The sequence below is a fragment of the Stigmatopora nigra genome, chromosome 20 (genome assembly GCF_051989575.1).
Source record: "Stigmatopora nigra isolate UIUO_SnigA chromosome 20, RoL_Snig_1.1, whole genome shotgun sequence".
NCBI lineage: Eukaryota > Metazoa > Chordata > Actinopteri > Syngnathiformes > Syngnathidae > Stigmatopora > Stigmatopora nigra.
In genome coordinates, this window is record NC_135527.1 from 8,308,691 (window position 1) to 8,322,447 (window position 13,757).

Here is a 13,757-nt window from a genome sequence, read left to right on the forward strand (position 1 = left end):
ATCATTTTTTGTGGCCCGGGAAGTCAATCATGAGTGCCGATTTTCAGTTTTTAGGTCAAATTAAAATGAAAAATATAGATGTATATGGTATTTTCTGATTTTTCCCCTTTTAGATCAATAATTGCACTTTTTTTAATCCGTTTTTTGTTGTTTTTAGTACAAAAAAAATCAGAAAAAAACTAAAAATATATACAAAAAAAGCTAAAAATAAAGATTGTTTTAGATCTATAAAAAACTGAATATTCAAGGCTTTTAATCTAGTTCTTTTAATCCATTTATAACAAAAAATAAATCTAAATATTATATCTAAAATCCATTTGAAGAGGGAAAATTGGTCGCAAATGACCAATCTCTGTTTCCAATACAAATCGATTGGGCGTCAATCCAAAATGGAGTCAAATGAGCAATTATCCGCCATTCAAATTAAAAAAAAACCAAAAGTGTTTCACTGAAGATGAATTTGGATGAAAGCTTATTTACTTTTGGTCTGACAAAATCGACTTTCCCATTGGTCGAAAAAGCGTCTGTCCGATAACAACATCTCACCCCGAGTCAATATTTTCTATTGTTAACAACATGTTTGCGGCCATTGCAAACAGTTTGCTGGTCGGGATGACACAAACACAGTCGGCCGTTGCCAAGGCGACGCCACTTTCCCCCCCATCTGTGTCTTTAGAAGCGGCGTTCTTCATTAAGCGCCGCGTGACTTCCACGCAAAACGCTCGTTTAGATGGCCGCCGATGCTCCGCTAGCTATCCTCGCCATGGGGTGGCGTCCGGGTTCCTTTGCGCCCTTTAGTTTTTTACAAAATGAGCGTCCCTTACTTCAATTTTAGAGCTAATTTTAATTGAACATAAATTATAATTACCGTTTAAGCAATAGAGATCCAATTGATTTGAACTGAAAGGGCTTTTTTTCATTTTTTGATTTATAATTAAATATCCATTTTGGGTTTCATACACAATTTTAGAAAATTATGTAATTATTTATTTATATATTTTACTTTATTTTGATTTGATTTATTTCACTTCATTTTTATTTTATCTATTTATTTATTATATATTTTACTTTATTTTAATTTGATTTATTTCACTTAATTTTTATTTTATATATTTATTTATTTTACTTAATTTGTATTGTATTTATTTATTTATTACATATTTTACTTTATTTTAATTTGATTTATTTCACTTAATTTTTATTTATTGTATATTTATTTTACTTTACTTTAATTAAAATAATTTTACTTAATTTTTATTTATCTATTTTTTTTTACTTTATTTATTTTACTTTATTTTAATTTAAATAATTTTACTTAATTTTTATTTATCTATTTATTTATTTATTCATATATTTTACTTTATTTTAATTAGATTTATTTTACTTCATTTTTCATTTGAGACAGCCAGGAATTAATTCTCGCTTCGTTATACAATATCAATACATTTAACTGAATATTGATGAATTTAATTAAAACAGCGACTACCAATGACTCATCACAGGACAGTAATGAACAAGTGTTTATCACCGTTCGTTCCAAGCCGAAGGGCGATTGGAGCTTTGTTGGCTCGCTGCCAAACTCCCTGCTTCAAAGGGATTGGACAGCTAACGCCGTTAATTGCCCAATTTGTTCAACTCGAAAAGGCTGGAAAACGTAAAGTCTAATGCAAGGGTGTCAGACTAATATTTAGATTTTTTTTTTCATAAATGGATTAAATGAACTGGATTAAAAGCCCTGAATATTCTGTTTTTTACAGATGTAAAACAATCTTTATTTTAGATTTTTTTAAATATATTTTTAGATTTTATAAAATTATTTTTGACAGAAAAAATGGATTAAAAAATGACAATTATTAATGTAAAAAGGGGAAAAATCAGGAAATATAATATACATCTATACTCTTCATTATAATTTGACCCATGGCACTTTCCCGGTCCACTCAAAATGATGCACCGGACCAGATTTGGCCCCCGGGCCTTTACTTTGACACCTATCCTCTCATACTAATACCTTTAAACTCAATCCTACTCTTTTTGCAACTGACATTGTATCTAAATCCCAAGGCCACAACCTTCCAGCAAAAATAATCCGTATCCTTATTTTCTTGTTATTGTAACCCCCCCCTCCCCCACCCCAAAAAAAATCCGCCATTTTACCCCGAATAGAAGCAGATGAATATTGATTACCCATACTTTGCTTTTTCCCGTGACATATTCTTCATTTCACCACCAGAAATCCTAAATCCTTTCAGTCCAAAAAAAAAAATTGCCTGCCACTCTACCCTGAGTGGAACACGGGGGGTTTTGGGGGGTGCTCACTCTCCGCCAAGTGGTCGTAATCAGAAGCTGTCAGGTGTAAAGTGTCCTCCGACTAGGGGGAAGACGGCGTAATGTCCCGTCTCGCCGTATCTTTGGGCTAAAAACGCTTGTTTGTCAGGTAAAAAGGAATCGTTGGAGTGTAGCCATACGTTTTCATGACTCTCTCATCATCATACGTCACCGTCAAAGTGCTTTTTATGTCCCCCCTACCGTCCCCCACGTCCCAAATTTCCATATTTGTCCCTCCCGGCGCCGTAAAAACAAGGAGCGGCGGAAATGATTGATTTGCATCTGTTTATCTTCGCCACGAGAATCCCGACTAGGGCTTTTATTTATTGATTTTTTTACGATGCTCCTTAACGGGCTGCTTGGACACCTGGGAAGCCGTCCATTTGCTTCTATCAAAGTTTTTTTTTTTTTGACGTGGCGTCCATAGTGGACGGCTATTAAAAAGCAGTTAGCACAGCTAGCGTTAGGGAAATTTAACAAAATATGAAGAGAAGCGATAAAGTGGTTTAAAGGGTCGGGGTATATGAAATAAGTCTTGGAGTATTTCTGTATATTTTCAAAGGAATTGAAATACTAAGCTTTGTGCGGAGCTAAATTTTGGGTGTTGTTCGACGGCCATTTTTTATCGTTATTTCTTCGTATGAGGTGATATTGATGAATTCATTTTTATTTCGCTTAGATACTCGTAAACCTTTTAAAGTACTCAATGTTACAGTCATTTTTTTACGTTTATGTTCATTGCCTATTGACTGGTGTCAAAGTGGCGGCCCGGGGGCCAAATCTGGCATCATTTTGTGTGGCCCGGGAAAGTAAATCATGTGTTTTAGAATCAAATTCAAATGAAGAGTATAGATGTATATTAAATTTCCTGATTTTCCCTTTTTAAATCAATAATTGCAGTTTTTATTCCGTTTTTTCGTTGTTTTTGGTACAATTTTTTTTTAAAAAATCTAAAAATATATACAAAAAAAATCTAAAATATACATTGTTTTAGATCTATAAAAAACTGAATATTCAGGGCTTCTTATCCACTTCTTTTAATCCATTTATACAAAAAAAATATAAATATTATATCTAAAATGGCTAACTTTAAAGCAGCCCGCCAATCAACCTAAATCCGACACCCTTGTTCTAAAGTACTCACTTTTACCCCCATTTTTTCAAGTCTACGTCAACTACCTCTTCACTAAAGGCTTCTAATTCCAACTCGCAAAAAAAACATATTTTCTTCCGTTTATTTCAAACAAACCGCCCCTTTGTTTAGTTATTGTTATTTTTGCTAGTCCCCACTCCGGCCCACCCCCCTTTCCCCCCCTCCCTGAATTTTATTTACAAGCCCAGCTTGGCAATAAAGGGCGCAATTTATGACTTACTTTTTAATTAGAAATAATGTCTTGTAGCCTTTAAGTGATGGATGGTTTAATCAATATATAGAGCGAAGCGGCTCCATGATCAACATCTCGCAGAGTAGCCTAACTTAACACTTTGCCTTTCACTAGAAATATGCACTGTGGACTTTCTTTTGCCCCGCCCCCTTTCAAGACGTATTTAAAGAAATACGCGAACTCAATCAAAGCTGGCTTTAACTGGAAGGGAATTTGATTGGCTCTCGTTTGGCTCTCGATTGAAGAATAGAATAGATTTTTCTTCTTTAGAATTTCTCTACAATTGGGGTGCTTAAGTAAAACTTCAAAGTAGAGGCACAAATGATCCGTCCTCAATCAAACGTGAGCTCGATCTCGCTACTTTAGCTCGTAGTCATTAGCCTCAGTCACAGATGCTCCATTACAGGCTACAATAACGGTATTGTTAGTGGAAGAATGAGGGTGGAAATCTTATTTATTCGCATTTAAATGATGGTTGTAGACGCGCAATTCAATTTGATGGAAAGCGGAGCAGAAGAAATTAAATAAACTTGACATTTAGGAAGGATTTAATTGCTATGTAATGCAAAATAACGGGACATTTTGTGTCCTTGAGTTGTTGTTTTACTTTAACTATATTTTGATATATGTTTAATTGTATTTATTGTCAAGAAAATAGGACAAATTGATGAGGGTACGTTTGAAAAATCCAATTAGTCACTTGTCAAGTTTTACAAATGTTAAATGATCCACAAAGTTAAAACATGCAGAACTCGTATTCTCTCTATTTAAGCTCTAAGTCCTTAAATATAGAAATAGACATATTTTATTAATTTTCGCAAATTTGTTGGCCTTCTAAAAACAAAAAAATGGCCGCTTTAACGTAAACTCAATATAATATTTAGATTTTTTTGTTATAAATGGATTAAAAGAACTGGATTAAAAGCTCTGAATATTCACTTTTTATAGATCTTAAACAATATTTATTGTAGATTTTTTTGTATATATTTTTAGATTTTTTAGATTTTTTTTGCACTAAAAACAACAAAAAAATCGATCAAAAAATGACACAAAATGATGTGGCGGGCCAGATTTGGCCCCTGGGCCGCCACTTTGACACCTGTGGTATTTCAACTATTCTTATATATTTGACATAATGATTTTGAACTAAAAATACAGAAAAAATAATTAAAAAATGACAATTATTCATTTAAAATGGAAAAAATCATGACATTTAATCTACATCTATACCCTCCATTTTAATTTTATCCTAAAACACAACATCTCCACTCACAATTAACTTTCCCGGGCCACACCAAATGATATAGCGGGCCAAATTCAGCCCCCGAGCCGCCACTTTAACTGTCTATTACATCCACTTATCAACCAGACCTCCTCAACAGTTAGTGCTAATTCCCCCCTACGTCTTTTGTCCTAATAACAAAACCCCCCGCAAGTCTGAAATCAATGTTTAACCGAGCGCACTCCATCTAGACTCGGGGAGTTCTCGGTCTGACTCCGCCATCACTCCACCATCACTCTTTCCGCGGAGCTTATCGGGCCTCCATTGTGCCACCTAAGCGCAGATAAGCCTTCTATTCGGTCCCGGGTTACTAGCGTCTGTGTCTTGTTCATTCAACTGAATCTGGCTAATTCCCTGGCGGAAAAGCGCCTTTTTCCCGGAATGCGGGTGTCGCAACGCGCACGGCACGCGCGATTTGCTCCACGCAAACATTTAGTCATCGTTGGCGTCTTTTGTGCGATGGCTGTGTACACATTCTGCGGATTGAACACATGGCTGCGCTCATTCAAGCTTGTAAACCCCCCCCCCCCCCCCATCGGTATGCCGCCCCGATGACAGGCGGGATTATTCTGCTTTTCTTGTAGTCGTACCCGCTTTATTTCCGCGTAGACAGTCGACTGGAACGCCTTGACGTCCAATCGGTTCGAAGCGGGAAGGCGGCGGCGATGGCGGCGACTACTGCGAATCGCTCAGTTAAAGACAGACGATAGATTCGTTCCAAGTGGAGCGAGATTGATGGAGAGGGTTTTGGCGGAGAACTAATTTGCGGCGTGTGCCATCTGTCTGACTTCCGGTTCTCGCCGGGAATTCGACGGCTTCCAGCTAACGCGCTGAAGAGCAGACGTCCACATTGCTCAACCCCGGTATCTCGAAACCGGCTCTCAAAATTAGATTCAAGGGAGAGAGTTTAATATCTAAGAGAGGGAGTTTAATATCTAAGAGAGAAGTGTAATATGTAAGTAGTGTTTAATATCTAAGTAGTGTTTAATATGCAAGTAGTGTTTAATATGCAAGTAGTGTTTCATATCTAAGTAGTGTTTAATATCCAAGTAGTGTTTAATATCCAAGTAGTGTTTAATATCCAAGTACTGTTTAATATCCAAGTACTGTTTAATATCCAAGTACTGTTTAATATTTAAGTAGTGTTTAATATGCAAGTAGTGTTTAATACCCAAGTACTGTTTAATATGTAAGTACTGTTTAATATGTAAGTAGTGTTTATTGTCTAAGTAGTGTTTAATATCTAAGTAGTATCTAATATCTAAGTAGTATCTAATATCTAAGTAGTATCTAATATCTAAGTAGTATTTAATATCTAAGTGCTGTTTAATATCTAATTACTGTTTAATATCCAAGTACTGTTTAATATCTAAGTAGTGTTTAATATCTAAGTACTGTTCAAACCAGCTCTTAAAATTATATTTCAACAGCACTTAGATATTAAACAGTACTTCGATATTAAACAGTACTTAGATATTAAACACTACTTAGATATTAAACACTACTTACAAATTAAACTCTATCTCATGAATATAATATAATTTTGAGAGCTGGTTCCAACAGTAAACTCTCTGTCACCAATTGACCGGCCACCAAACGTCCAAGCAGCCCAACTTCACATTAGCATAGCATATATGAAGGTCCTTAGCATGAATAGGCAGTGTCGGCATTTTAATGTCAGGATTTGTCTTCTTTGTATTCATGCCGCCATTCCCAGAATGCATTTGCATCCATCAATCAAACGCGCTATTCTACAATACGCAAGATTGGCAGATGATTTGGCAAAAAAAAAATCCTCCATCGATCCATTGATTCTTTGTCTAGCCGACATGGGAAAAGTCTTCAAATAGCGCTAACATTTCTGTGGTATAATAAGAAAAACCCAGAAGAAATTCCCAATGCAAATGGCCATTAGGGCCTTTCAAGGCTCGGCGCTTATGATGTTCCCGTGGCTGTCGGATCAAATGGCGTGCTTCATTCTTCTCTATCCCCCTCCCTCTAGGATCAAGAGAATGCCGGGAGCCACCTGATTGGACGACACCTGTCTGGCCGGGCGTTGGCAAATAAGGTAAGCGATTCCATTTGAATGGCAAATCTATGTCGTCAACCCTTGAAAACTGTACATGGATTGTCTTCTTAAAGTAGACCGACTAAGCCAGGGGTGGGCAAACTACGGCCTGCGGGCCACATCCGGCTCTAAAGGTGTTTTCATAGGGCCCACTGAAGTTGTCGAAATAATTTAAAAAAAAATATATTTTGTTTTATTTTTGTATTTTCCAAGATGGCGCCATCATATGGAAGCCAGTGGCAGTACCTCTGTCCACTCTATTTGTTTTTGGTGTTTTATAGCCCCTCTATCTTTTTTTAATGACATTTTAATATTTCTTAATACATTCATTTACTTAATTTACTCTATACTTCTTATTTTAATGATGAGTGATGAGTATCTTAATACTTTGGTCCTTTATTTCTCTTTATATTTCATATGTACTGTTAACGGATGCACTTTTTTATATGTATCGTATCTTGTGGCTGACCCCGCCCATCTGTCACATTTTTAAAGTCAATGTGGCCCCTCCCCCGGGCCCAAAAGTTTGCCCACCCCTGATCTACACTATGCTAAATGTTCTTATCTTACCATTTGTTTCATATATAAGTCGCACTGGATTATAAGGCACAGTAGTAGTAGTAGTCATAGTTGTAGTAGTAGTCGTAGTAGTAGTCGTAGTAGTAGTAGTCGTAGTAGTAGTAGTCGTAGTCATAGTAGTCGTAGTAGTAGTAGTCGTAGTAGTAGTAGTCGTAGTAGTAGTAGTCGTAGTAGTAGTCGTAGTCGTAGTCGTAGTAGTCGTAGTAGTCGTAGTAGTCGTAGTAGTCATAGTAGTCATAGTAGTCGTAGTAGTCGTAGTAGTCGTAGTAGTAGTAGTGATTGTGCTGTAGATCCAATAGTTGGAGTTGTAGTAGTACTGATTAGAAGTTGTGTTGGTTAGGGTATTGGTTATAGAGCAATATTGAAAATTTGAGTATCTTTTGTGTCTACTTTATAATCCTATGATCTAATATTCCTCTAAAAACCCCGTTGACGACCTCACCGAATGAATTGGAGTCAACTTTGGGGTACTCAAACAGCACTTTATGACTGGAAAGTCACATAAAACATCTCCCGAAGCATTTAGGTGTCTGCTACAAACGGACCGACGTAAATCTGGCTTTTAATCATCACCTTGAGCCATTTCAGCTCGGTCGCACAAAGTCCGACCTATCCGATAGCGGCGAGAGACAATACTTAACAATCCTCTCGTTTCCCATTTTAAAGAAAGGACAACCAAGCCCTTGAAATTCGAGTCAAAATTACTCTGTGTTTTCTTCCAGGTCAACTTGGGCCAATAGAGAAGTTTTCCCTTTAAAAAAAACAACATGTCTGTTAGCTTTTTGGCTTCTGTGGATGGGGATGGGCTTAGCAAGGGGGCGGAGACTAACCTGGAAGGATAGTTTGGTGAGAGGCGCCCCGTGGGAATAATGATTGGTCTCATTAAAGGATGAATTAAAGCCCATCCCGCTAAAAGTCTTGCCGTCTCCAAAGTTGAACGGCGCCATCCGGCGTGACAAATGCTCTCGGAACGAGATTGGAAAATGAGTGATGGGTCGCAGCCGGCAGGGGGGGGGAACGGCGACCCGAGCGGCATCAATTTGGAGACTTGTTTTTAGACAATTTATCCGGGTGAAGACGGCAGGACGAGTAATCATTTCATGTCCGAAATTGATAAAAATGATAAAAATACATTGTATATAATCGCATTTAAATAAATACCCGAACAAAAACCACGTCTGACCTCCCCTACCTTGCGTTCAATAGGCGTATTTATCCTCTCAAATGAAAATAAATACATAAAAACAGCATATTTTTGCTTATACTCTCCCATTGAAGTACTCACACTCTGGGCTGTTTGAGGTCTCGGTAAAATTCTGTCCTTCTTTCTTTAGATTTTTTCATTTTTTTTTCTTATTCTCTCTCTCTCTCTCTTTCTCTCTCTCTCTCTCTCTCTCTCTCTCTCTCTCTCTCCACTCGTAGCCTTGAGAACATTTGCCTCCACAATTGCTCTCTTTGTTCAGAGACGAACCCCGTGAGGATGTTTGCCCAGACCAATCAAACTCCATTCGCTAGTCGCGCGAGTTCGGCAGCAGACCCCCAGTGTAGCGACGGCGGTCTTCCTTCCCCGTGGCATAGCGAGGAAAAAAAAAACAAACATTTCGCCCTCCATTAAAGATGATTATCTTTGTGAAGTTTCTCAGGGGGAGGCTTAGCATCCAGGAAGGAAATTGAATGATTGGTTTGTTTTGCAGTCTCGGGGCAAAAAGGTGATTTGGACAAGAAGTAAAACGTTTAGATGAGTTAAATTTGGGGTTCAAATAATTGGTAGATTCCCTCAAAATGATGGGGTTTTTATCTTTTGGTCCTGAAATGGTCCCGGAGAACTAAATTGAAGGCAAGGTCCGACTTTTGCGATTTAATATCTAAGAGATAAGTGTAATATCTAAGTAGTGTTTAATATCTAAGTAGTGTATAATATCTAAATACTGTTTAATATCTCAGTACTTTTTAATATCTTTGCACTGTTTAATATCTCAGTACTTTTTAATATCTTTGTACTGTTTAATATCTCAGTACTGTTTAATATGTAAGTACTGTTTAATATCTAAGAGAGTTTAATATGTAAGTACTGTTTAATAAGTAAGTGCTGTTTAATATGTAAGTACTGTTTAATATCTCAGTACTGTTTAATATGTAAGTACTGTTTTATATCTAAGAGAGTTTAATATTTAAGTACTGTTTAATATCTAAGTAGTGTTTAATATCCAAGTACTGTCTAATATCTAAGCACTGTTTAATATCTAAGAGAGTTTAATATCTAAGTACTGTTTATTATGTAAGTACTGTTTAACATCAAAGTACTGTTTAATATCTAAGTGAGAGAGTTAATATCTAAGTACTGATTAATATCCAAGTACTGTGTAAACCAGCTCTCAAAATTATATTCACGTGAGAGTTTAATATCTAAATATCTACTGTTTTCAACAGTACTTATATATTAAACTCTCTCTCTTAGATATTGAAGTGTCGACTCAAATGGACGTTTAGCGCCTGACTCTAAACGCAAAGGTCAAATCAAGCGTATTTCAGAGACTTGAAAAGGTTCAAAATCCATGTAAAAACCACTCCGTCCACACCAAAATCCCCAAACGTTGTAGCACAGTCTTCCAGGGCGCCGTAGTCACTGCTTCCACCTCGATTTGAACGGCGGCGAGATCCGCCCCGCTGCGCATCTTGTCATTTGAGACGTGTCATTTCCCTTGGCGGATCAGGTTGAGTCGAGGAGAAAGATCGGCGGGGGTGCGCGAGTAGCGTTCCCATTACTTAAGCCCAGCCATCAGTCACACTCCAGAAGCCCATCACGGCAAGGACCAGTCGCGTAGGCTAAAGTTAGCACTATTATCTTCCTGTCAGTGGCCAAAGACGTCGGGGTCCCTTGCGGGGAGCCAATTGTGCCAGTGGATGCGGCGGCAAATGTGCGGGGGTTTGATTTTTAGCTTTCTATTACTGTCAACTCAAAAACCTAAAAAATATTTTCATGCGTTCTTAGGGTTATTGTACAGATTTATAGTAGAAATAGTACAAAACTAGCAAGAGCTCTTCAGCTGATGAATATTTATGGTGTACCGTATTTTCACGACTATAAGGCGCACTGTATTATAAGGCGCACCCTCAATGAATGACATTTTTTCCATATATAAGGCGCACTGGATTATAAGGCGCACTGTCTATTTTGGAGACAATTTAAGACTTTTAAGTGCGCCTTATAGTGGTGAAAATACGGTAATTGCTATTGATTTCCAGGTTATGAAGCACTTACTAATTTACATTCACCTCTAGAGCCATCCATTGTTGATGTTTTGGATTTTTTGGTATGTGGGGGAGGAGCTATATGATGGAAGATGTTGTAAACTAAGATGGCATCTGTATATTTAACAGTATTGAGTATTCAGTTCAGGCGTTTGTGTTTTTTAATATCCGACAGAGGTGGTTTTTCGTGTTCTGTCTTTTTCCATATATAAGGCGCACTGTATTATAAGGCGCACTGTCTATTTGGGAGAAAATGTAAGACTTTTAAGTGCGCCTTATAGTCGTGAAAATATGGTATGTTATTTGCATCCGACTAGGAAAGAGAGAGAGAGGGACATCTGGCAGTGGAATGCGATCCTGCTTCATGACAATATGTTCACAGGGTGTGGATGGTTCTCAGTAAGTGTCCCCATCAGATAATGATAAGGATCTAGTTAGCATACTGGTCCTTTTGATATTCTATTTGAGAGAAAGGCCAATTTATTTGAACTAGGAGGGTTGGCAGCAAATATACAGGTGAGGATCACATTCCATCAGGCACTTTTAAGGTTGAAATATGTCGGTTTGAACTAAATTGGTGTAAACTGACAAATTTAGCCTGATCCAGTATCATGCTTAATCAAAGTCCCCAACAACCCTTAAGGGAGAGTTTTATGATCTGGATTTGCTAGTACTACTCAAGTTTCAAAGGTTCTGTTCCATCTAAGTACCTCTGGAGCTACTTTGACCCTGTTTTGCAGTAATTAACCAAGTAAACATGTATTTTTTTATTCGAAAAGACGAAAACGTGGCTGGCAAAAAACATGTAAACAGGTGATAAGGTAGTTAGTCTCCTTGAGGGTGTGCTATAAGAACAACCATGGCTAGACTTGCTAAATATTGGCCCGTAGTATCTGAGGGAGTTATCTCCAAACCCTCTCAGAAGTAACCTTGAAACTTCAGCGCCATGATGGATCACAGCCGGTTCTTTCTGGAATAAGAGACAAGTTGGTGTAGCGGGATTATTATCTTGACTTTAGTGCCTCGTTAACATTTCAAAATACAAACACAGAACCCTAAACATAGAAAATATGCCAGTTTTATTCCCCTTTTACTGCATTTCTCTTCCATATGGCCTAAAAACCAATCCTAAAACTGTGACCCCTCAATCCTAATCCCTTAAACCTACCCCCTGAAATACAATCCCACTCACAAACACTATAACATTCCCCCGGATTCGTGCTAGCCGCCCTCCTTTATAAACCCTTTTATTATCTCTAACATCAACCACTATAACATAAATCTGGGATTTAGGAATCATCGGGATTAGGATTATAAAGCAGTTACACGCCAGTGCAATCAATGCCCCAACATGGTTCTGGTATGTAGAGCAAAAGGGGGGTGCTGAAGCTGTATCGGGCTATATTTAATACAGTGGGATTGAGTGGGTGTAGGCATCGCTTTGCGGGGATTGGGATTTAGGAGCAGATTAGGTTGACTTGTGGATCAGAGAATGCCTAATCATGGAAGATCATACCGTACCAATCGGATGGCGAATCGGAAAAACAATAAACCGGGGTCGTTTTAGTTGAACTACAGTAAAACTGCAGGTGTACTGACACTGTTTCTTGCTTTTTACCCTTAGAAAGTTGAATTACAGTAAAACTACAAACGGGCTGACACTGTTTCTTACTCTTTAACCCTCAGAAAGTGGAACTACAGTAAAACTACGACGAACTGACACTGTTTCTTACTCTTTAACCCTCAGAAAGTGCAACTACAGTAAAACTACAGACGAACTGACACTGTTTCTTGCTTTTTACCCCCTAGAAAGTTGAACTACAGTAAAACTACAGACGAACTGACACTGTTTCCTGCTTTTTACCCCTAGAAAGTGGAACTACAGTAAAACTACAGGTGTACTGACACTGTTACTCACTTTTTACCCCTTAGAAAGTTGTACTACAGTAAAACTACAGATGTACTGACAGTTTCTTGCTTTTTACCCCTTAGAAAGTTGAACTACAGTAAATTTACAGATGTACTGACACTGTTTCTCCCTCTTTACCCCTTTAGGAGGCTCGGGAAATCAGGTTCCAGTGGCCAGAAAGTCCTGCAAACTTGCAACCTGAAGGCCTGAGTGCTGAACTTGAGGCAAGCAGGGGGCGCTGCTCAGAAGGGGAGGCCATGTGGACTATGCACCTGCTCGTCCTCGCCAGCCTGGTGGCTCCAGCGACTATGGGTATGTACAAAACTCCATCACTTACTGCCAAGAAACCATAGAAATTTGACCGTTTGTCTTTGAGTGTCCGACGAGGGTGAAGGAGCTTCTCCTGAGAGGTCTATCACACCCCAGAGAAGGCTAACCTACTTTTAAATGTCCGTAGAAGTGTACCTTTGCGCGAGGTGAAGGGTCGGAGTTGGGACTTGCGGCGTATTAATTTAATCCCGCTGTTTCCGCCATTGTTTTTGGTCACGGTGAATAACAATAGAGAAATCAATGCGGCAAACAGCGAGAACATTAATCATGTCCTCCTCCCGCATGTGAAAAGCTCCACGATGGATTTGGCATTCTGCTCGGCTCGTAGAATGGCGTAGCTAGCGGCTAACTCGCCCTCCCATTCAAAATAGGCCAGGAGACTCATTTCTATGGGCTCCTACAAGGGATGAGAGGTCGCCACGGCAACCAGCACTTGTTTACCCATCTAAATTTCGAGTTGACGCTCGGCAATCCACTTAATTCTGCCTTCCATCCGCTGAAAAGCGTGCTTGGATTTGCCTAATTGGCTCCATTCATTAAACAAATGATTTATCCCCGCCGAGCCGCGTGGTCTCGTGTTGTGACGAGCCACGACTCCCCCGAGCTGTGGTGTACGCACGGCAA

The 13,757-nt window shown here is 38.5% G+C and overlaps 1 protein-coding gene across 17 annotated transcripts in view; it reads left to right on the forward strand.

Moving 5' to 3' along the window:
• Window positions 1–13,757, forward strand: part of LOC144213870 (adhesion G protein-coupled receptor L3-like) — a 101,719-nt gene that overhangs the window by 43,937 nt on the left and 44,025 nt on the right. For all 17 annotated transcript variants that reach the window (XM_077742563.1, XM_077742561.1, XM_077742564.1 and 14 more), the window contains exons 9-10: window positions 6,998–7,063; window positions 12,950–13,115. In XM_077742563.1, the coding sequence (XP_077598689.1) occupies window positions 13,061–13,115 (55 nt within the window). In that variant the 5' untranslated portion in view covers window positions 6,998–7,063; window positions 12,950–13,060. The remainder of the gene's footprint in view (window positions 1–6,997; window positions 7,064–12,949; window positions 13,116–13,757) is intronic.